At 39.9% G+C, this 25,582-nt stretch overlaps 1 protein-coding gene across 1 annotated transcript; it reads left to right on the top strand.

Moving 5' to 3' along the window:
* Nucleotides 1-666: 666 nt before the first annotated feature.
* Nucleotides 667-25,582, top strand: BRD7 (bromodomain containing 7). Its single transcript, XM_072117691.1, has 16 exons — nt 667-1,458; nt 2,608-2,810; nt 4,165-4,294; nt 4,745-4,799; nt 5,609-5,753; nt 8,285-8,395; nt 8,486-8,664; nt 9,386-9,509; nt 12,685-12,757; nt 14,092-14,199; nt 18,743-18,878; nt 19,895-20,006; nt 20,398-20,500; nt 21,307-21,450; nt 25,211-25,351; nt 25,438-25,582. The coding sequence occupies exons 1-16, from the start codon at nt 1,245-1,247 to the stop codon at nt 25,497-25,499; spliced, it is 2,040 nt and encodes a 679-aa protein (XP_071973792.1). The 5' UTR covers nt 667-1,244; the 3' UTR covers nt 25,500-25,582.

The following is a 25,582-nucleotide window of genomic DNA, read 5'->3' as shown; positions in this document are numbered from 1 at the left end:
TTTTCTGATGCCCCCTCCACCATTATTTTGTATGATGCCCCCTCCACCATTAATTATTTTGTATGATGCCCCCTCCATCATTAATTATTTTCTATGATGCCCCCTCCATCATTAATTATTTTCTATGATGCCCCCTCCATCATCAATTATTTTCTATGATGCCCCCTCCATCATCAATTATTTTCTGATGCCCCCTCCATCATTATTTTGTATGATGCCCCCTCCATCATTAATTATTTTCTGATGCCCCCTCCACCATTAATTATTTTGTATGAAACCCCCTCCACCATTAATTATTTTGTATGATGCCCCCTCCATCATTAATTATTTTGTATGATGCCCCCTCCACCATTAATTATTTTGTATGATGCCCCCTCCATCATTAATTATTTTCTATGATGCCTCCGGGCGCCATAATGTATTTGCTGCTGGTAAAAAAACAAAAAACCTATACTCACCTCTGGCAGCGGCTCCCGCGTCTTCATTCTTCTGGCTGCTGCCGGACAGGAAGGGGTGCGCGGCCGCGCTTCCAGGTTCAAGGAGCGATGTGCGCCGGGGTTGTCTTCCGGGCACATCGCTCCACCTGCAATAATAGTGCTTGAGCGGCCACATCGAGCACTATTCAGTGACGGGCAGGAGCTTCCTGTCCGGACGGACGGAGGCTCCTGCCCGACTGCCGCGACCCGACGGGGGCGCTCTGAGAGCTGGATGTGGCGGGGGCCGGATGAAAAGGGTCCGCGGGCCGTAGTTTGGGGACCACTGCACTAGACAGTAGACACTTTTACCTCCCAACTGTGCCCTAGCAGCGGGGCCACCCTGATTTTCGGGCTCTTTCCTTTTTCTGCTATGGAAATTGGGCGATTAGAGAATTTTAGTAGCCAGAGACTGACAATGGTTACGCCTGGCTGAGTGCCCACTTGAATGTGTTTCTTGCTCCTCCTGTGCTGGACGCTTCTGTATCTGAGTAGCAAATGAGGGAGGCAGCTAATGGTAACCTCACTGCAGCATGGTGTTGGGGTAATGTTGTGAATTGTGTGGGCTGACGTGGTGTGTGAGCTCGGGCTTTGGCCCACCCTATAGCTAGTGGACTCTCATTTCCATTTTAGACCTCGCCCTCCTTAGAGCTAAAGACGTGAACCATGAGCCTCGCTCCCCGCTCTAGTTCACGTCGCGGCCGGCAGGGGGAGCTCTAGCTTTACTCGATTACCCAAACAATAGCAGACCCGGCGCTTTTTCCGGCATCAATGAACGTCTCTATGGTTTCCTCCGCCGAACCGAAACAACCTCCAGGAAAACAACAAAAAGAGTTGTCGGTACGGCGACGTGACGTCATCACCGGCATACGGAGGAAAATCCTGAAGGGTTCGGCCGGTGATATGGGCAAGAAGCATAAGAAACACAAAGGCGAGAAGCACGGCTATGAGGGGAAGGCGGAGGCGCGCGGTGCCCCGGAGACCCGTGAGTGTCTTAATGTGTGTGACCTGTACACGTGGGTGAGAGGGTAGAGTGTTACTACATATCGTGCTGAGCCTCCCCTATCTAGTACCTTCATTCATTCCACCCTCCACTCGTCCTGGATGTAACAGTGTGTGCCCCATACTAGTCCTAGGAAAGGAGGGGAAGTGCTTCTTATTAGGGACCAGTAAGTGGATGTCTGAAGCCAGGTAATGTGTTGGGTAAGTCTCCTGTGCTTCTAATGTGTATGGGGGACGTGTTTGTAGACTGACCCCCCTCCCCCCCCTGTACATGAACATGGGCTTCATCCTGGCACATACAACGCACTTGTGCTCTGGTATTTGCCGCCCATCGGTCATTGGCGTGTGAGGTCCAGTCACCGGGCCGCATACACGGGCAAGAATCAGACCTGTTCTGTATTTGCCTTGTGTACGATCCCATAGAAATACATTGGGATCTGTGCCATCTGTTGAGCAACAAGTTACCGTTAATCCATGTGCTGTCAGGGTGATTCGGGTCACTAAACAACCAGCAGGTCCAGCACATGGATTAACGGTAACTTGTTGCTCAACAGATGGCACAGATCCCAATGTATTTCTATACATTTTTTAAAAAAATGTATACATTGGTAGTTTATTGCCCGGTGTCGAGGTCTCTCTGTGGCCGCTTTAATAACAACTTTGTACTTGCTTAGAGATGGGTGCTGAGGATGACACCTGGAGCATAATATTTATATATCAATGTGGTGCTCAGAGTCCTGTCCCCAGGAGCGGTTTGAATCCGGGAAGCAGGACCCTGCACAGTCCGTTGACTTGACTCTGCAATTGTGATTCCACACTAAGCATGATAGTGACTAGATGTCAGACTGTTACTGTACCATCCATAGTATAGTTTGATCTCTCCACTTCAGATATGTTATTCATTGGAGATGCTATGATTGAATTAATAGTTCAGGGACTACAGTGTAAAGGACCTATGGATTCTGTAAAGAAGGGTTATCTCCCAAGTGCGCAAGACTTGTAGTGTGAGTCAATTGCAATACCTTATACTGGGTCGGTTGTAAATTAAAGCTATAACATTAGTCTCAAAACTGCCTCGAGTATTCTTCCTCTAAATAATCATTATTCTTATTTTGATTTTATTTTCTGTCAGAGTATGTGGAAAAACCATTAAAACTTGTCTTGAAAGTTGGTACTGGAGAAGTAAAGGAGCTTTCCACAGCCCGTGCTGCAGCACTTCCTCAAGGCTTCCATGATGACAAGTCCGACCATGAGAAGCACAAAGATAAGAAAAAGAAGAAGAAAAAGAAAACTGAGAAAGTAGCTACTCCTGCCGAAGAGAAGAAGAAGAAAAAGGTGCATTACCTTACATGAATATCTTGTACTATACTACTTTTTGAAACTTTTTTTTTGTCTCAACTGCGACAAACATTATTGCAAGAAACCATAAAAAGTGGTCATAAATTCTGCCTAATGTTTCAGTAAAGTCTGTCAGAGATTGTTGCAGTGGTTGTCCGGGTTTTACAAGCAAATGTATAGCAGGCATGGGTGCTATAAAAACAATAAAAATCAGATTATTATCACCTCCGGTAGTTCCGTACTCCTTTGGTGCCCTCAGTCGCTGCTGTGCCTCTGTTTATTTCCCAAGGCAGGCGCTCCGTTCCGTCCATTGCCGTGCACCTCGTACACATTGAAAGTGATGCTGTCAGGCAAGCTAAATTAGTCGGACAGGAGTGCTGGCCTCTGTAAACTAACAGGCAGTGACAATGAAACGCCGGAGGAGGTAAGAATAAGATTTTTTTTATAGTTTTTGTAGCCTCCCCTTTCAGGCCTGTTATACACTTTTTGTAAAGTCCTGACAACCCCTTTAAAACATCAAGATACACAAGGCCACTATACATTTTGTAATTTAAGGAGCAACAGCTAAAAATTAAAAATTTTTTATCAAATTTTTTTCAGTATCTGTAAACAAAAAAAACAAAATGTTTACACTTGATACAATTTCATATTAATAAAATGCTTCCCGATACTGTTATTTCACCATCTAGTGGTAGAAAATAGGAATGCATGATGTCTTAAAAGGTAACCTGTCATCAGAAATTGACCTATTGAGCCACTACCAGTATGTTGTCAAGGAGCTGAACAGCTTCTAGATCATGTTTCTTTCATGGTCAGTGTGGTGGCTTTGTTCAGAAAATCAACTTTGAAGCAAGATGTAAATTGGTTGTATAAAGTCAGGGTGGCGGAGATTTTAACACTGAAGTCAATATTTCCCTGCCTCTGAACGCCCCCTCTCACTTGGTTGACATCATGGGTCAAACTTCAGCAGATTTGATCAGTGATGTCCCTGGATGCAGGTCCATCAATTACAGTGAAGGGGCGTTTTAAAGCAGGGAAATATTGACTTCAGTGTTAAACTCTCCTTCTCCTTGACTTCATAAAACCAATTTACATCTCACTTCAAAGTTGATTTTCTGGATGATGCCACCACACTGGACCATGAAAAAAACTTGATCTAGCAGCTTCTGAGCTGCTTTATTAAGTGGTTTATTAAGCCAATTTCTGATGACAGGTTCCCTTTAACATTGTGGTCAAATATCTATAATGCTAACATTGAAACAAATTATTAATTAAATGATTTTTTTACAATTATGTAAATTACTGGAAAAAATTGTTACATGTCAAACTTCTTTTTCCTATTTCAAATTAGGATGATAAAAAGAAAAAGGATAAAAATTCACACGAAGGTGAAATGGAGCAGGACCGAAACCTTCAGTCACCGCTTGGAGCTGATATACCAGCAGTGCCTGTTCCAGAATCTTCTTTGGCAAAACCAGAAGGTAAAGAAAAACATTTTATAGGTAGAGCTTAGGCAGGAGCTGCTTTGTCGCTATGTCAGATTTTAACCAATAAAGAAAAGGATTTCTTCACCTAAATTGTGAGTGCCGGATCCTCTTTCCATTTGAAGAGCTGCTTTGTCATGATAAATCCATTTAATGATTACAATGAACAAAATACATTAAAAGGACCCAAGAATAAGAACTCTTTATTTTATTATATTATGTATAATATATATAATATATATATATTATTTTTTTATTTTTTTTATTTTTTTTTTTTTCAGCCAGCATTATCTTACTCACTTTTTCTTTCTATCTGGACATTCCTGTCATTTTAGGATTGCTCATAAAGAATAAAGATTGGTGTGGAAAAAGATTACCTGTTCCTGCTCTATATGTACAGTATATTTCTCTTACTAATAAAGACTTGTTTTATTATTTTACATACAGAAGAACAAACACCACTGCAAGAAGCATTGAATCAGCTTGTGAGGCAACTACAAAGGTGGGTGATTGCCCTGTGTATATGCCTGATGTGCGTGCCAAACTGCCCTGTTGTAGATGTAATATTTCCTTATTGCTTTGGTTAAACTTTAAATACCCCCACTCAAAAACAAAAGCTTTCCATGAATATCCCAAAGTGTACTCGGTGTACAAGGAAAATAGCAGTACTCCACTACAGGTAGATGAAAAGGTGGTGTCTTTATTCCATACAAAAAAAGCTGAGAAAGGCTCATGCTGAGCCGAAACATTGCCACTTATCACTATGAAATAAAGACATCACCTTTTCACCTTACATCTACCTACACTGGAGTGCTGCTTATTTTGGAGGACCTGTTTGTTTGTCTGACCCTGGTAGCTTGCAGAGTGGCTGTAGACCACCATGATAACTGTCTGTCTTTCCCTCCTGTGTGTCCAGCAGAAAATCGCTTTCCATTTCATTAAAAATGGATTTAAAAGTCTACACAATCTACAGAACTATAGGTTACTGACCTTTTACCAACTCTGCAAAGTTTTAGACAATGCCATGTCTCCCCTACATCCCACTTAACGCAATGTGTAGACCCACAGGAATAGCTCAGTCAGGAAGTCGGGAGTGGCTAGGAGGTGAAGTATAGCAGGGAGTTAGTCATACCAAAGGAGTAGGGGTATTGGAAAGAGGTATGGATTTTTTGTAGTGTTAATGTCCCCATGAGTGACCATTTTAAAATCAATGTTTTATTTGTTTGAATATCACCAATGTATCCTGAAGTTTTTTAGCTGTATAAATGTGGTCTTGTCTACCTCATTTACAGTTAAGTTTTAACTCCACAGAAAGGACCCAAGTTCCTTCTTTGCATTCCCTGTTACAGACTTTATTGCTCCTGGTTACTCAATGATCATCAAGAACCCAATGGACTTCAGTACAATGAAGGAGAAGATTAGGAATGGGGAATATGACTCTATAGAGGAATTAAAGGTATTTTCTAAGTTAATCATAGCATTTTACAGATACATAAATTGTATGAAGCAGAGAAGCATTGGTAGGCACACTATGTAGATGATGATCTTGTCAGTTTTTCCTTTTCTCGCTTTCCACCTTCAAACATCCATAACTTTTTTTCATTTTTCCGTGTACAGAGCTGTGTGAGGGCTTATCTTGTGCATAACAAATGTTACTTCTCCCTCACATTATTTATTATTCCATGCCGTGTACTGGGAAGCTGGAAAAAAATTCCAAAAAGGAAAAAATTGGGGGAAAAAAATGTGTTTGCGTCACATTCTTGTGGGCAAATAACACCTCTGCTTTATTCTTTGGTTCGGTAAATGTAAATGATTGTGTATGAAAAGAAAACAAAATTTGCCATTTTCTGACGCTAATTACTTTTTCTTACTTTGGTGTACAGAGCTGTGTTAGGTGTATTTTTTTTGCGAAATAAGTTGACTCTTTCATTGTGGGTATTAGCGGTGGGGGTATGCTGCAATATGCAACACACCCCACATGTGTATGATGAGGGCTCAGCCGGTGAGCCCTCTTCATACACCGCCCGCACCTGTGAAGGGGTTAAATAGGGTCATCTTATCATTCAAAATTGCTAACAACTTATGATAAACCATTATCCAAGACAATTTGGCTTTAAAAGGCATCAAAACTAATGCGAGGTGATTTCCAATGAAAGCTATAAAAATATACATTATAAGTCGTTTGACCTGTGATGATGCTTGAATTGAATCAGCTCATACCCGGGGCTGTTTGTACACTGGTGGTCTAAAGTATTGGCACCCCTGTAATACTGTCAGATTATACTTGTTTTCTTCCAGAAAATGATTGCAATCACAAATCTTTGGTATTAATATCTTCATTTATTTAGCTTGCAAAGTAAAAAAAACAAGAGAATGGGGGAAAAAAAGTCAAATCATTGGTCATTTTACTCAAAACTCCAAAAATGCGCCGGACAAAAGTATTAGTACCCTCAGCCTTATACTTGGTAGCACAACCTTTAGACAAAATAACTGCGAGCAACCGCTTCCATCAATGAGTTTCTTACAAACTTCTCAGGTCCCTGAGATGTGAAGGCGCCTTCTCCAAACTGCCATTGTGAGATCTCTCCACAGCTGTTCTATGGGATTCTGGTCTGGACTCTGGCCCCTTAGAAGTCTCCAGTGCTTTCTCTGAAACCATTTTCTAGTGCTTTTTGAAGTGTCTTTTGGGTCATTGTCCTGCTGGAAGACCCATGACCTCTGAGGGAGATCCAGCTTTCTCACACAGGGCCCTACATTGTGCTGCAAAATGTGTTGGTAATCTTCAGACTTCATAATGCCATGCACACGGTCAAGCAGCCCAGAGGCAGCAAAGCAACCCCAAATCATCAGGGAACCTCCACCATGTTTGATTTTTTTTCTCCCCCCCCCCCCCCCCTTCCCTTCTCCTGTAAACTCTATGTTGAAAGCTCTACTTTTGTCTCATCTAACCAGAACACATTCTCCCAAAACATTTTAGGCTTTCTCAGGTAAGTTTTGGCAAACTCCAGCCTGGCTTTTTTATGTTTCTGTGTAAGAAGTGGGGTCCCTTTTCATTCAGACATCTACGGATAGTACAGGTTGACAAAGTTGCATCCTTAGACTGCAGGGCAGCTTAAACCTGTTTGGATGTAAGTTAAAGGAGTATTCCGGGAATATGAACGTCTGACATAAAAACCCATGATGATATAAATAAATGAATACAACAATACTCAATGTCATTAGGCACAAAACTGAGCTTAAATAATTTGATTTTATGATTTACAAAATGTATGGCCTCTCTAAAGTAGGTGGAGTTATCACTAAGATGGGCGCCACTGGAAACTACAAGTTCCATGATCCTTTAGTTCTCAGTAACTCCTCCTCCCTCTTATGCTCTGCTCCCAGTGATGATATAACAGGTTTTCTTGCTCCGTTACCATAGTAATGATGTGTAACTGTTATCACCACAAGACCGGCCATACTGGATGCACTGCAACCAACCGACTACAGCCAAAAATAGTGGTGATCACATGACCTGCCCAGGCAGGTGCAGGACATGTGATGTGGACATGTGACCAGCGGCCATCTTCTGTCCTGCAACGGACCGCGCGGAGGAAATTAACGGACTGATTAAAGGGCCAGTAGCATTTTAATTCTTCATTACAGTCTATGTCACCATCATTTTTCTGCTAACGGAAGCAAAATTTTAAATAACAACTAATTACACATTAGCTTATATTTTGAGTACCCATTTGTATATGAAGTATGCTGATTCCTGGAATACCCCTTTAAGGTTCTTTATCCACAGGGCCATTGGCTTTACACTTCTTGATGACACTGCGCACAGTAGAGCCTAGATATGTCACAGCCCAATCGACTAGAATAGTGCTGAATATATCCGCCCTTGACAAGCTTCTAAGTGTACTGTACTGAAGCTGTTTTCATGACTATTGTAACTTTAACTTCCACCGTTTAAAATGCATAACCAACAAAATATTCTTCTTTAAGGAAAATTTCAAGCAGATTTGCCACAATGCAATGATTTACAACAAACCTGGAACCATATACTACAAGGCTGCCAAAAAATTGCTTAACTCAGGAATGAAAATCCTCAGCCAGGTAAGGTTATTGCTGGGGACAATAACAGCCTTGGTGTGTGATAGTTTTATTCTGACCGAAAAGTCCCATTTTCTTCCATGGCTGATACAGGAAAGAATACAGAGCCTGAAGCAGAGCATAGAGTTCATGGCAGACTTACAGAGCAGCGGGAAGGACAAAGATAAGGGAGACTCCCAGGGTAGTTCAGAGTTGACAGATGAGCTGAAGGAGGAATCCATGGACACCAGTGATATGAAGGCTTTGAGAACTCCTTCCAAAGACCCCAAAAGGTAGGGGAAAATAGACAAAAACCTCCATAATGTTTATATAATGCTCATCAATGTTATCGAAGTCAACATTTAAACCACAGTTATGATGCCCTGACCTGTCCCTTCAACTTTCTTAAGGCAATTAAATATCCTATATTAATGTAGCAGATAAAATTTGAGCAGTAGTTTTTGTGCCATTCTGGCCTTAAAGCAAATTCTACATAGAAATGAAGCATTACACCTGGTCTAAATATTGTATGTACAGAAAATGGTCATTTATCATTAGGCGGCTTCCTGGGACCGTTCTATGTCTGTCTTTTGAGCTCTGCTGCCAGCAGAGTTCTTGAAGAGGCTTTTTGTCCCCCATAAATCTGCTGGTAGTGTCTTATGCGACTGTTGCAAACCCACATAGCATAAGTCACAAAACAACATAAGAGTGCCAAAACTTGCTCTTAAATGGTGAAAACCTGGCTACGCAAGTGTAATGAGTGGCAAGCAGGGTCTATGTCAATGTGACTTTGCATTGTCCTATGTTTATTTGGCGCAATGGAAAGTCTCAAAACAACATTTGTACCACAACTGTGCCAAAACAACACCAAACATAACCACAACAAAAACTGTGATAAAGTACCCCCAGTGACTACAGAAGATGCAGGTCACAGCTATGATCAGTTAGACAAAGTGAAAATCTGATACGTTTTTCATTTTTCCATTAACTAGTTTCATTTTCCTCCCTTTGCAGAAAAGATAAAGAACAGCAGGAGGACAAACAAAATGACGGAAACTCTGAGAAGGACCAGGAACTGATCGACCAAATTATAAAAGATTCTTTAGGCAAATTATCAAAGAGAATGATTTCTAGTCAGGTAAGGTCCATCATAGACTGTGTAAAGACTGTGTCTTAAAGGACGTCTACCACCAGGATGAATAACCAAGCACACTGATATACTAGTGTGGGTGCCCTCTGGCAGGATTCTTCAAGCTTCTTTATGCCTGTTTTTTTTTTTTTTTTTTTTTTTTAATTATGCATATGAGCCTGAGGGGATCCAGGCTTCATTAACGCCTATGGAGCCCAGATCCCCCTCATGCTTATTTGCACAATTCTTGAAGCTTTTTTTTTTTTTTAAAAGGAAAAAAAAAACACAGGAAAAAAGTGTAGATTCTGTCAGAGGGGGTGGGGCACACACTAGTATGTCAATGTGCTTGGTTTACAATCTTTGATCCTGGTGGTAGATTTCCTTTTTAACCCCTTAACGACTTGGCCTTTTTTAGTTTTTTCACTTCCATTTTTCACTCACCAACTTCAAAAACTTTTATTTTTCCACATAAAGAGCTCTGTTATGGCTTATTTTCTGCGTAACAAATTGCACTTCATAGTGACGGTATTTAATATTCCATGGCGTGTACTGGGAAGCGGGAAAAAAATTCCAAATGCAGTGAAAATGGTGAAAAACCACATTTGTGATGTTTTCTTGTGGGCTTGGATTTTACAGCTTTCACTCTGCGTCCCAAATGACATGTCTACTTTATTCTTTGGGTCGGTACGATCACGTGGATACCAAATTTGTATAGGTTTTATAATGTTTTCATACATTTAAAAAAATTAAAACCTCCTGTACAAAATATTTTTATTTTTTTATTTTGCCATCTTCTGGGGCCAATAACTTTTTCATACTTTGGTGTACGGAGCTGTGGATAGTGTCATTTTTTGCGAATTTTGATGGCGTTTTCATTACTATAATTTTTGGGACTGTGCGACCTGTTGATCACTTTTTATTAATTTTTTTTAATATTTTTCAAAATGGCAAAAAAATGCCATTTTCGACTTTGGACGCTATTTTCCGTTACGGGGTTAAAAGCAGTGAAAAAACTTTATTATATTTTAATAGATCAGGCATTTTCGGACGCGGCGATACCTAATGTGTTTATGATTTTTACTGTTTATTTTTATATCAGTTCTAGGGAAAGGGGGGTGATTTGAATTTTTAGGGGTTTTTTATTATAATTTTTTTTTTTTTTAACTTTTTTTTATTTTTACTTTTACTATTTTTCAGACTCCCTAGGGTACTCTAACCCTAGGTAGTCTGATCGATCCTATCATATACTGCCATACTACAGTATGGCAGTATATGTGGTTTTTATTCCCCATGCATTACAATGTGCAATTAGCACATTGTAATGCATGGGTTAAAACGAAGTAGCCTCGGGTATTCGGAACACCCGAGGCTACCATGGCGACGGATCGCCGCTCCCCTTGACGTCATCGGGGAGCGGCGATCCACGACAAGATGGCGGCGCCATCTCTTTGAAGCCGGCGGTGATCGAGGTGAAAACACCCGCGATCGGTGCTAGCACCGATCGCGGGTGTTACTGGTAAGCCTTTGCTGCAATATGCAGCAAAGACTTACCGGCTATGGAGAGGGCTCGGCCCGCGCGCCGGGTCCCGGTGCATGGAGAGGGCGCCGAGCGTCGGAAGGGGTTAAAGGAAATCTGCTACTTGTATTTAGTGGTTTTAACCCAATCTTGCATGCTGGCATCTGCTTCCTGAAAAAGGATCCCTTCCTCATTTAGCTGTTAATTGTTTATTTTTTGTGAAAATTAATATGCTTGGGTTAAAACGACTAAATCCATTTAGTTGATTTCCTTTAACCCCCTTAACGAGACATAATGTAGTGGTAGTCACACGTCTGCTGCGAGTGAAGGTAGAGGGCTCCTGGGCTGAGCCCTCTCCATAGCCGGTAGGTCTTTGCTGCATATTGCAGGTGTTAACACGTCCATTTCCGCAAGCAAATCTGCCGACTGCTTAAAAAAGATGGCTGCACATGGGCGCCACCATCTTGCTGAAGATCGCCACTCACTGTGACGTCATTGGGGGGAGCTGATCGATCGCCATGACAGCTTCAGGTCTTCTGTCTGGTTTTAACCTGTTCTTTACAATGCGCAATTGTAATGAATTAGGAGGAAAATCCCCATATATTGCCATTCTTTAGTATGGAAGTAAATGGTAGGCTCAACCTAGGACAACCTAGGGGGTCTGAAAAATTGTAAAAAAAAGTTAAGAAAAAAAAATTATATTAAAATCCCCCCCCCCCCCTATCTATCTATCTATCTATCTATCTATCTATCTATCTATCTATCTATCTATCTATCAAATCTATATCTATCTAAACGGTTGTTCACAGCCCCCATAACGGAAAATAGTGCCCAAAATGGCACTTTCTTTGCCATTTTAAAAAATATTTAAAATTCTATAAAAAGTGATTATAAAAAAAATTAGAAGCATTGAAAAAGTCATCAAAAGTCACAAAAAAATGACACCACCCACAGCTCCATACAAAAAGTTGAAAAGTTATTAGCGCCAGAAGATGGCCAAATAAATACATTTTATTTTATTTTTTTGTACAGGAAGTTTTAATTCTTGTAAATGTATGAAAACATTATAAAACCTGTACAAATTTGGTATCCTCGTGATCGTACCGACCCAAAGAATAAAGTAGTCAAGTAATTTGGGTCGCACAGAGAAAGCCGTAAAAATCCAAGCCCACAAAACGTCGCAAATGCATATTTTCTGCTATTTCACTGCATTTCCCACTTCCCAGACCATGGCATGGAATCTTAAATATTATCACTAAGAAGTGGAATTTGTTACGCGGAAAACAAGCCATCGTACAGATCTTTACATGGAAAAATAAAAAAAGTTATAGATTTTTGAAGGTGGGGAGTGAAAAATGGAAACGTAAAAGGAAAAAGGGCATCAGCGTTTAGGGGTTAAGAGCATCTTTACTCCTTAGTTCTGTAGCCTTAATATCCCATTCATAGTCTTCTGATAAATGCTGACCCCTGACCTGTGCTCCATTGACATCCTTTCATCAATGGACCTTACTTCTACAGGGAAATATATTGCTAAAAATTACCATAGTTGGGGTGTAAGCTCGAACCTTAAACCCAAAAAAAGGTTAGTGTATGACCAAGGGATTTATTTGTAAAATGTAGTAGTAAGAAACTTTTTATATTGCTTATTATTCTAATTTTTTTTCACAGCTAGAGTTTGAGAGACGGAAGTCAGATGGGACTACAACACTTGCCTTGCTCAGTGCTGGAGAAACTGCTTTAGGTAAGTGTACTTCATTGCCAGTGCAGGAATTGGTTCCAAAAATGATTATCTGGTGATACAAAGATAATGATCGTCTTCAGTTTCCTCTGTTGTACGGTGTAACTGAATACCTAGAACTCAAAGTACGCAAAGTAAACCAAATCTTTAGCAAAGCAGCCCAACTCGACAGGGCCTGTGTGATTGTGGTCACTAACTCAAATGCAAGCGTGATGACCCTAGAGACTTGATCGTCGTCAATCCCTGATGCAGTTTACTATAAAATTGGAGTAGATGCCTCGACCTGTAAAAGTTTTAAATCAAGTAGATGAAAAAAAGTCTGATGGTCAGTAACCAGCTGCCCAGGTTGGTTTGTAGAACTATATAACTGGATTATATTAACATGTTAAGGACTAAGGATAAGAATTCTCGTCCTGATGTACTCCATACAGGGAAGGTAAAGATTGATGCAAGCAGCTAAGTAAATGAACAGAGGGAAGGGGTTACTATTGCCGCCTTGGGTTACATTCACTCGGCCGTATGCCCGCCGGGCGCTGGAGAGGAAAAGGAGCTGAACCCTCCAAAGAAAACAGCCATGCATGGCCGCAGACACTGGGAAAGAGAGCATGCTCTATCTTTTCCCGGTGTATGGCGCGGAACGCTGCCTCACGTGTGTGACACTGTACCGCCACCGGGCAGCCAGTTCCATCCATGGGGACGTATATGTGACCGCATATACATCCTCACAGACTGGCGTGTAAATGAGGCCTTCGGTCTGAAGGAGACCTTGGTGTTTGCCGTGTACAGAAGCCTAGCACGTGCACCTGTGTGACATCACATGACCACCGGAAATAAAAGTAGAAGCTCCCTATAGAATGATGGTAAGCAGAGATCTGGAAACCCTTAATTAATTGTTCAAGAACGTATACTAGACATATTTTAAAACTTTTCATTATACAAACAATAATACTTGCATCCATGACTTCTAAGAGCTAATGTTGGTTTGAGGGATTTACAATTTACAATACAAATAATTTATTCGTAACCTATAAGTGGAGGCTATACTCAATTAAGCCCAACCCTCATACATTCACTTTTCCAAAAAGAGATGTACAGGTTGCATATGTTGTAAGTATAGGCACAACAGTTAAGCTTCACTTCCTTTTAAGATCTGTGTTCTATAAATTGATGCATGCTGTGGTGTTTTGTCTGGAATATAATCGAAAAAAATACTGTCGTTGGGGTCTTTGGAGCAGATCAACAGAAGTAACCAGCCTAGATGTGAACAGAGCCCCGCACTGCAAATAACCCTGATGGATAGATATGAGATGTTCATTCTATATTTTCATTGTTTGTAGAATCGGGTCATGGCACTGCCATCCTTGGCTCCACAGCTGGTCGACTACAGTCAGGAGTTAACTCGCTGCAAGGTTTCAAGGAAGACAAACGCAACAAAGTCACACCAGGTAACATGGTCTATGACTGCAAGCACAGTATAGCATTCTTCATTCATGTTATTTTACCTGTAGTTGGAGATACTAACTACTCATTAGATGGAAACGCCTTGTTGTGCTGTCGCTTGTTCATTTATTACTTGAAGTAGCCACTTAGGTCTCTTGAAAAAAGCTTTAATTTTATCACTTCATACCAGTTTTTAAAAGCTACTTTGAGATATCTGCCAAATGTATACACAATCTTCTTTTTGTCACATTTGAAAAATAACCCAAAAAGTGGTTGGTTTCCTATTTCCTTTTCTGTAGTAAATGTGACCTATGTGTCTAGGAAATGGCAATCAATTTATATTCATTACAGGTAGTAATGTCTGTCTTGAATATCAGAATTATAGAGAAACACTCTCTTAAAGGGGTTGACCACTTTTCAATAAATCTCACCCCTGTCAGTATGGATGAACTGTCTAATGGAAAAGTGGGCAGGGAGCAGGATGAGTCATGATCTCCTACTGCAGCTCCTCCTATTCGGCAAAGCTTAGACATGCAAAAACATTTTAAAATAAAAAGAGAGTTTGCACCGTGCAAAAGTAGTTAGCAGGAATGGGCACCTTATGAAAAAGTAGCCAACCCCTTTAATTGTATTTATTAAAATGTTATTGTTTATGGTCTCGTTAAACATCATTAAAAGGGTTTGTCAGGATTTAGTATTGATGCTTTGGTGTTCACCCTACAATGGCCTTTCTGGAAAGCGAAGTCATAGTCAAACTCTTCCCAATAGATTGGGGCTAGCAATGAAGTAAGGAGATCCTTTTTTTTAACTCTTTTCCTGCCACGGAGGTATCTCCTACATCCTCACAGGGTGACCTCTGTATGGCCAAGGATGATACATCCTGTATTCAGAGGGTATAACTGTGATGAAAAGTAAAAATGTAATAAAAAGTAAAATTGGACTCGATAGGTATCGCCAAATATCTCAAAATGCCCGATCTATCAAAATATAAAACCTGTTATTCCCAGCGGTGAACCACATAACAGAAAATGGCGCCCAAATGTCCAAAATACCATTTTACATAACATTAAAAAATGGAATAAAAAAACCAAAATGTCATACAGACCTTAAAATGATAGCAATAAAAATGTCAGCTCATTTTGCAAAAAATGACGCTTAACACAGCTCCATACACCAAAGTATGAAAAAGTTATTAGCATCAGAAGATGGTGAAATTTTTTTTTTGTCTTTTTGTACATATTTGTTTAATTTTTGAAAATGTATTTAACCCATTACCGACATGTGACGTAATAGTACGTCACATGCCGGGTCCCGGTGCATGGAGAGGTGCCGGCACTGATCGCGGGTGTTTTCCTGCTGATCGTCACTGGCGGCTTCAAAAAGATGGCGGCGCATGAGGATTGTCGCTCCCCGTGACGTCATCGGGGATCGGCGATCCGTCGCTATGGTAGCCTCGGATCTCGCAAAGACCCGAAGCTACTTCGGGTTAACCCATTCAATACAATGTGCTATCAGCACATTGTAATGTATGAGGAGTAAAATCCCCATATACTGCAGTATGGCAGTATATGATAGGATTGTACAGACAATCTAGGGTTAAAGTACCCTAGGGAGTCTGAAAAATAGTAAAATAAAAAAAAAAGTAAAAAAACTAAAAATTCAAATCGCCCCCTTTTCCCTAGAACTGATATAAATATAAACAATAAAAATCATAAACACATTAGGTATCGCCGTGTCAGAAAATGCCCGATCTATCAAAATATGATAACTATTTTTCACTGCGTTTAACCCCATAACGGAAAATCGCGTCCAAAGTCGAAAATGGCACTTTTTCTGGCATTTAAAAAAAAAAAATTCTATAAAAAGTGATCAAATGATCGTACAGTCCTAAAAATGATAACATTGTAAACGTCATCAAAATCTGAAAAAAACTGCACCACCCACAGCTCCACACACCAACGTATAAAAAAAGTTAGCAAAATCCCCCCAAAAAATTTAGTACAGGAGGTTTTAATTTTTTTAAATGTATGAAAACCTTATAAAACCTTTATAAATTTATTCTTTGGTTCGTTACGATCGCGGTGATACCAAATTTATATAGGTTTTATGATTAACCCCTTCCCGCTGTGTCCCTTTTTCGATTTTGCACTTTCATTTTTCACTCCCCACATTCAAAAATCTGTAACTTTTTTATTTTTCTATGTGCAGAGCTGTGTGATGGCTTATTTTCTGCATAACAAATCACACTTCAAAATGGTGGCATTTATTATTCCATGCCATTTACTGGGAAGCAGGAAAGAAATTCCAAATGCAGTGAAATTGTAAAAAAACGAATTTGTGCCGTATTTTTGTGGACTTGGATTTTACGGATTTCACTGTACGCCCCAAATGACATGTCTACTTTATTCTTTGGGTCGGTACGATTACGAGGATAACAAAGTAGACATGTCATTTGGGGCGTACAGTGAAATCCGTAAAATCCAAGTCCACAAGAATACGGCACAAATTCGTTTTTTTCCAATTTCACTGCATTTGGAATTTCTTTCCTGCTTCCCAGTAAATGGCATGGAATAATAAATGCCACCATTTTGAAGTGTGATTTGTTATGCAGAAAATAAGCCATCACACAGCTCTGCACATAGAAAAATAAAAAAGTTACAGATTTTTGAATGTGGGGAGTGAAAAATGAAAACGCAAAATCGAAAAAGGGACGCAGCGGGAAGGGGTTAAACATAAAACCTATATAAATTTGGTATCACTGCGATCGTAACAAACCAAAGAATAAAGCAGAGTTGTTATTTGGAGCGCATGGTGAAAGTTGTAAAAACTGAGCCCACAAAAACATGTTTTTTTTTCCACATTGGAATTTTTTTCCAGCTTCCCAGTACACGGCATGGAACAATAAATGTGACGGAGAAGTAAAATTTGTTATGCACAAAATAAGCCCTCACACAGCTCTGTAAATGGGAAATTGAAATAGTTATGGATTTTTGAAGGTAGAGAGCGAGAAATGAGCGAAAAAACCCTGTGTCCTTGTGGGGTTAAAAATCACTCCCTACTGCAAGATCTCCGGTTCTCTGACACGTAGAAACCCAATTTTTAATTTATATGAAAACTGAGATTTTCCTCTTTCAAATGAAATGGTGAGATTCTAGATGCTCGAATCTGAAGTGCTGCCCTTCAGCTTCTTGGCTGGTAGGGTGGGTGCTGGGTTAATTTGGAAGAACCTGCATGTAATATAAATAACATGAAATTCACACCACTCTCCATTATTTACACCTATGTTATGGCCTTGTTGTTCAAATTCCTATGGACCGCGGAAGGTTCATTTTATTATGCTGCTAATAAAATGGCACACATATTACACACATCTAAAAGTGATGTTTGTTATCTCATTAGTTTGCTTTATGGATATGTAGTCTCTTTTGGTTACCTGTTGAGTAAGGGAGTGTACAATAAAATATCTTGGTGCAATTTTGTACAAAGGTTGGTTAAAGCACCCTGTGAATTTTGTGAATATGCACATGTTCATACATGCCCCACATCTTGCTGTTTTTAGGAAAGCACATTTTCTTTATATATGTAGTCTGGATTTTTTACATATTTTGGTTGAAATTAAGAATTTTCGTGTTATATTTGCATTTTATCACTGTTTGTTGCAAAGTTGCATGAAGGTGGTTGGGTGTATGCATTAAAACATTTTTTGTATACATGGTAGGCTGTGATTTCTGAAAAAAAAATGACGGGCTTGAAGCTTTCACATTGTCTTTAAAAACATATAACGCACATTTTGTTGATTGCATCCAAATATTGCTCGTTTTTTTGGTATAGCATTTCTGGGAGTGTAAATTCTTGTTGATGTTGTGTATTGCAGTATAGATCTCCTCACTTTGTTATTATTGTACTTTGTTACTTTTGACGTGAGTTTAGGTTCTATGTAAAAATGTTTTCACAGTGATGTGTCTGTGAACATGTCCAGCGATTTACATTTAGGGTCTATTTTTGTTGGGGTTTAGTATAATTCTTTATGCTGTCATTTCAGTTTTATTTGTACATTTTCAAATCTGTAAAAATTTCTCTGACCAATAACTCGAAAAAATTTCCAGAAATGCCTGAAAGGGAAAAAAAAACATTCATTGAACCATACTAGAAATATTTAAAGGAAATCTTCCATCAAAATAGCGCAAAGATAAACCAGGGCCACTTTCTCATAGTTCCAGGCAATCTTATATTTATTATCCATGGCCTCCCTCCATCTAAAACAAAGTGCCGCTGTTGTCCATGTCATCTGCAAAATATTGCCGCCCTGTCTCATTTACAAAAAGTGAGAAACTACAGTAACTGGATCAGCCTGTTACTTACCCTGCTACCTGTAAGGTTCTAAGTTGGACCATCATAAGTTTTGTTGCTTTGGGGTTTTGCATGAATATTACAGTCCCATGGAAGCGGAATATCAACATTCACTGCATATCACCTTCTAAATATTAAATAATATTTCTACTTCATGGTGAATAGATCATGTAAGAACATTGTGTCATTCATCTTTAGTTTTATACTTGAACTACGGACCATTCACCTCCTACGCTCCTGCGTACGACTCAACATTTGCAAACATCGGTAAGGACGACTCTGACCTCATTTACACAACTTTTGGAGAGGAACCTAGTCTACAGGGCACCTTCAGGTACAGTATACAGTTCTCATTGTAATATTTGCACCATGGATGGTTGTTGTAACTATAAAAGTTTTTGTTTTTTGACATTTTCTGTCAACGAAAAAATAGTTTTGTGTTTTAATGACATGATGATGTATGAATTTTTTAAATTTATTTTATTAAATGGGTTATACTGTCCCTGAACCAAAAAAAAAAAGTCCTGGGTGTGATGAATGCCCCCTTTGGTTTACCTTTATATTCCTGCTGGCCAGGACCAATGAATAAAGATGGCAACGAAGTCCCGATGCGAAGCACTTAGTCCCATGATACTCCGCTCCCACGGAGCAGTGTGCTGGTGCGGAGAATGTAGAGCAGCTATTGGTGCTAGTATTGTGGAGTATGCACGCTCTGCAAGCTCCACTGGCTCAATCCAGCACCGTATAAGCAATGCAGCCATCAGATAATCATATTGCAGCTTCATCTCTCCTCCATGTGCCGCTCTGCTCTGCCCCATGTTGGCTGTGGGCGCTGGGAGCAGTACAGTACAGCTTACAAGTACTTGCCGCTCCTGGGTCCTGACCTCGAACAGTATCGGGAGTCAGGACACAGTGGAGAGAACCCTGGAGCAAAACTGCTACCCGGCCTCCTGCACCAATGATTCTCCATGGAAGTACTCATTGGCTTGACAGGCAGCTTGTGCACCCCTGATCCCTCTTTTAGTTGAGATGAATGTGTGCTGCACATTATGTACATGCTCAGGAGTGAAGCTTCTCTGCTACAGATTAGTGGTAGAAGGCACTGGGAAGGAAGGCCACATTCCATTTTCCAGTACTGTGAAAGAATAGGAGAAAAAAAACGTATAGGGAGTCCAAAACGAGTCGTTAGAAGCAGCGGCAGCCTGTGTCTACAGGAGCTCCACAGACTCTACAGTCAGTTCTAATGAAGACTATTTAGAAAGTCTCTCCATCTAGGAAGCCAGTATGAAAAGTCACTGAAGTGAATATATAAGAAAATGTTAATGATTCAGTCTTCTTTACTTTTATTAGCATACAAGAATTCTTGGAGAGTTCAAAATGCCAGCCTTATGGAATGGCGGACTGTATTCTTGATGCGTTTAGTGATGGGGAGTATTCCAGAAAAGAACGGGAAAAGAATATAGTAAGTATATTTCTGTGGCTACTTTTATATATTATGTATTGTTTCTAACGTTACCTGCTCACGAACATGGACATTCTTGGATCCCAAACAGAACCATGTGTCATTGGCGGGTGGGCTCTGCTCATTTGCTGATGACAGCTGTCTGTTGGCCCATTGAAATACAATTGTCCATTTTCTTTCCACTGAATTAACAGGTAGCACATGGACAAAAAGAAAAATGTGCAGGAGGCCTAAGTCTGAACACGCGGTCCGGCCAAATTATTCAGTGCCATTTTAAACAACCATGGCTTCTGGTTGTAGTGAATGTTTCACTGGGCAGAAGTCTTATTCTGATGATCCTTACCATAGTAATTATGATGCCTCATTCATAGACCTGTTTTTTATTTTTAAGGGTACAACCGAACAGTTAACAAAGCCCGACAGTTCTGACCAGTTTGCAAGTTTGAAGTCTGTGTTTGGTCTTGGAGTCTTTGATGAAGCATTTGACAATGAAGGTAAAGTTCTAGTATATATTATATCTTTGTTTTTATTTTTGTTTTAGGATCAGTAAGTGTTTTATCATGGTAGATTTCCATCACGTCCAGTCTAGTAACCCAGACAATTGATGCTAAAAAAAAAAATCCATAAAGCTGATGCCACTTTCTTCTTTAGTCATTTGCCATCAGAATATAATCCTTGAATTAATGTCCCATAACATCATGTTTTTTACTTTACATTCAAGAAGGGCCTGGATGCCTTGCTTCAGAGGTTGAGACTCTGGACATGACTATGGTGAAGCCATCATAAAGATCATTATAAACTTCTCGGCTCTGCACATTCTAGCCAAGTACATTGTTATTTTTTACCACTAAACAGAATCACAACTGGAATGTACAATACAGAGACCAGTCCTGTCCCCCTGGATAACTCTGATCCTTATAGAACACAGAATATGTTGATTCCGTATGAAAACAAAAGTTGACCGATGATAAATTAGAGGTGTTTGTAGAATCACTGTCCCTACAACCCTCAGTGAATCTGTGCTCTACTCATGTGAATATTGCCCCCCAGAGTACCATATGGTTCCTCTAGTATAAAATACTTTCATAATAGCCTGTTTCCTCACCATTTCATAACCATCCTCAATACAATGCTATTCAGCTGTAAGAAGTGACATCCTACATTACAGTAGAGTGCAGAGGGGATTCCTTAGTCAAATTTACCTTTTTATTTATAACAGTCATACACTTGCTTCAGTGTTTTGTCTAACCACATGAATGTCACATTCAATTGAACTTTTTTTTATATTGAATATTTTCAGAAACTGAGCGGTTCCAGAAGAAACTAGATGAAACTACTGTTTTGATACGGGAGCTGCAAGAGGTGCAGAATGATCGTTTGAGTACAAAGCCTCCTCCTAACATGGTCTGCTTACTGGCGCCCTCCACCAAGGAACTTCAGATTGGTAAGTTTCAAAGATTTTTAGAAATGCCCAAGATATGTTCAAAAAAAGATTGTGCCAAAGATGCCTCTGATATGTAGGCGGGAGGAGCCGATTGTAATCATCTTCATGGGCATGGTCCTATCAACGATTGGGGCATAATCTCTTCCTGTTGTGGCACCATGCATTTAGTATTTGCAGCCATGGGGGCACACGGTGTGCAGATGGCAGGCACAGCAGGAAGTTTTGTAAGGTACATATTTAGCCTTTGGCTGCAAAGTAGAAAGGAGGTTTCCTACTTTAAATGTTGAACCTGTCATCAGAAATTATAAACCACTACCATTATGTTGTCAAGCAGTTGAACAACTTCTAGATCATGTTTCTTTTATGACCCAGCATCATCCATAAAAACAACTTGGAAGTCAAATGTATAAAGTCAGGGGGGTGATGAGTTTAAAGGAAATCTACTTTTTTTATTTCGGGAGTATATCTTGTTATTCAGGATCTTGGGAAAGCTGGGTGCATTCGGCCTGCTGTTAATAAACAAATTACATGAAGTTTTCTGAACTGACCAGACAGGACTGATCAACCTGAGCTGTATCACTCATACACAGCAGCTGTGGGAGGGTGTAGCGATTAATTACTTCTGCCTGTCAAGCACAACACAGTGATTACATCATTCTCCGAGCAGTGCATACTTAATGTGAGAGGATAAGCACTGGAGCCAAGCAAATGAGTGACAGAGCCTTATTATCCTGAAGTTTATAATCGTTTTTTCAGCAACACCACTCGGCTCAGTGATTAAGCAAGATATGCTTCTGCATCAGTGTAGCTACAGCATTCTCAGGTATGTTTGGCTCATAATGCATGAAATCAAATGGTAGATTTCCTTAGACACTGAAGTCAAGCTCTTCATGCCCCTGAACACCCCCTCTCATGTGATTGACATTATGCACCGGACTTCAGGAGATCTAATCAATTATGTCCCTTGAACACAGGACCATCAATTACAGGGAAGGGGGTATTTTAAGACAAGGAAAGCTTGACTTCAGTGTTGTACTGTTAGCCTCCTTGACTTTCTTAAAACTAGTTTACATCCCACTTCAAAGTGGATTTTTTGGATGAAGCCACCACACTAGGTCATGAAAGAGACCTCATCTAGAAGCTTCTCAGCTGCTTGGCAACATACTGCTAATGGTTTATTAGGCAAATTTCTGATGACAGGCTCCCTTAACAAGTAGCCATTAAATTATTTTCTGTGGTGCTAAGGACCTAGTCTGCACAGAGCACCTTCACAGTTTGTATGTAAGGCACTCGATGACCTAGAATGGAATTATTTATAGATCTAAGGCCAAGTTCACACATGAATGAATTGCCATGTCTTTAGTTCACCTTCTATTTTCCATAGACTTTAGTGGACTTTCAGTTACACAACAACTTATAGTGGGAAAGAGATGCAGGTGCTATTTTGATAATAATAGAATGTGTAATGAAACCTGTCATAGGCCGAGTTCACACATGCATATAAACACACATTCTCATTTTGAGGAAGTTTAGTTTTTCCCGTATCATTTTAGTTTATTCCTTTTGTAAGGAGCTTATGTGTTCTATGTAAAATACAATTATGATACCTGCACCAACGGACAAAAACGGGATACCCATAGAAAACATGCAGTCGCTAAGGCTGTATCTTGCCTATATTTCAAACAAGTACCTATATCTATGTGATCATTAGGTCAGGTAAAAGTACTATGTGTATATATAACTTAAGCAAGTGTTAGTACCTGTGTTTGTGGCTAAGACCGGCTGCTCACCAGGGTATGGTGTTAGCGATCCGAGGGTGTAGGGTTCTTTATTGTATCCACGTAAGACAAAGGAGACAGTAATTGCCTCCGAAACACGTTGGAATTTTTAGTTTGCATGTACATAAAGTGCAGCAAAAATTCATCCAAAGGAGTGAAGCTCCTATGCTACAGGTCAGAGGAATAAGGCACTGGGAAGGAAATTCGGAATGTATCTTGGCTCTACTAGAGGGACCAGGAAAGCAGGACTGCAGAGTCTGAGTTGGAGGTTTAGCTTTAGTGACTCCCAGCCCTTACTGTGCCAACTTGCACAGTTGTTACATAATAATAAGGTGTTGTCTAACCTCCAGCACTACACAGAGCACTGGCTCTTCAGTAAGCCCTTCTACCTTTGTGTAATGACCTGCACCATATAGAGTGTGGATTTGTAGCTCTGCATACATTCTCCCTGCATCTTTAAAGGCTGCACTTTACTGACCCCATACAGCAGTAGCAACATTACTGCCCTGATGCCAAAAGTTCCAATTTCTTTTGCGCATTGCCCTATTTGCACCTACAGTTGTGATTTTCTGCACTCCAACACTTATTTTAACCCCTTAACGACTTGGCCTTTTTTAGTTTTTTCACTTCCATTTTTCACTCCCCACCTTCAAAAATCTATAACTTTTTTTTTTTTATTTTTCCACATAAAGAGCTCTGTTATGGCTTATTTTCTGCGTAACAAATAGCACATCATAGTGACGGTATTCAATATTCCATGGCGCGTACTGGGAAGCGGGAATAAAATTCCAAATGCAGTGAAAATGGTGAAAAAACACATTTGCGCCGTTTTCTTGTGGGCTTGGATTTTACAGCTTTCACTGTGTGCCACGACATGTCTACTTTATTCTTTGGGTCGGTATGATTAAGGGGATACCAAATTTGTGTAGGTTTTTATGTTTTCATACATTTAAAAAAAATTAAAACCTGTACAAAATTTTTATTTTTTTTTATTTTGCCATCTTCTAGCTGCAATAACTTTTTCATACTTTGGTGTATAGAGCTGTGGGTGGTGTCATTTTTTGAGACTTTTGATGGCGTTTTCATTGCTATCATTTTTAGGACTCTGCGACCTTTTGATCACTTTTTATTAATTTTTTTTATATTTTCCAAAATGGCAAAAAAAATTGTCATTTTTGACTTTGGACGCTATTTTCCGTTACGGGGTTAAACGCAGTGAAAAATCGTTATCATATTTTGATAGATCGGACCTTTTCGGACGCGGCGATACCTAATGTGTTTATGATTTTTACTGTTTATTAATATTAATATCAGTTCTAGGGAAAGGGGGGGTGATTAGAATTTTTAGGTTTTTTATTAATTTTTTTTTTTAAACTTTTTTTTACTTTTACTATTTTTCAGACTCTCTAGGGTACTTTAACCCTAGGTTGTCTGATCGATCCTACCATATACTGCCATACTGCAGTATATGGGGATTTTACTCCTCATTCCTTACAATGTGCTGATAGCACATTGTAATGAATGGGTTAAAACGAGACAGCTTCGGGCCTTCGTGAGACCCAAAGCTGTCATGGCAACGGATCACCGCTTCCCGTGACGTCATCGGGGAGCGGCGATCCGCGGCAAGATGGCGGCGCCATCTTTTTGGAGCCACCGGCGGCGATCGCCGTGAAAGCACCCGCGATCGGTGCTAGCACCAATGCGGGTGTTACCGGTAAGCCTTTGCTGCAATATGCAGCAAAGACTTACCGGCTATGAAGAGGGCACCGGGACCCGACATGTGACGTACTATTACGTCACATGTCGGTAAGGGGTTAAAAAATTACAGCTTTGGCATAGCAATTCATTCAGACTGCAGTATTACAGACCAGTCTTAATCCATCTGCCCCATGTATTAACAATTTTCCTTTGATTAAGACATAAACAAAAAAGATAACAAATTGTAATGTCAATGTGAATGTCCTCACTCTTTGTTTTTACAGCGGAAAAAGTGAATGAAAACTTGAAGGAATTAGCTCAGCAGGTGAATCCCGGGGACGTGGTCAGTGTTCTTGGTATCCGGAAGGCAATGGGAATAGTCTCTCCTTATGTGAGCGCTGAAGAGGTGGTGGAGGTGACTGCAGGTACCATCAAATTATATTTAAAAATGTTGATCAAATTGTTATACATAATATTTCACAATTATTATTAACATCCATTTTTTTTATAGGTCCTCAAGACAGCAATTTGCTTAATAGCAATGGAAATGAGTGTCCACCAATGGAGACGTGAAAATGGAGAGTATAGAAACTTGTAAATTAATATGTACTTTAATCTTTTAATACAAATAAACACAGGACTGTGGTTTTGATAAA

Source organism: Engystomops pustulosus, chromosome 7, assembly GCF_040894005.1.
Source record: "Engystomops pustulosus chromosome 7, aEngPut4.maternal, whole genome shotgun sequence".
Taxonomy (NCBI): Eukaryota; Metazoa; Chordata; class Amphibia; order Anura; family Leptodactylidae; genus Engystomops; species Engystomops pustulosus.
The sequence above is the reverse complement of the archived record's forward strand: the minus strand, read 5'-3'. Positions and strand labels throughout refer to the sequence as shown.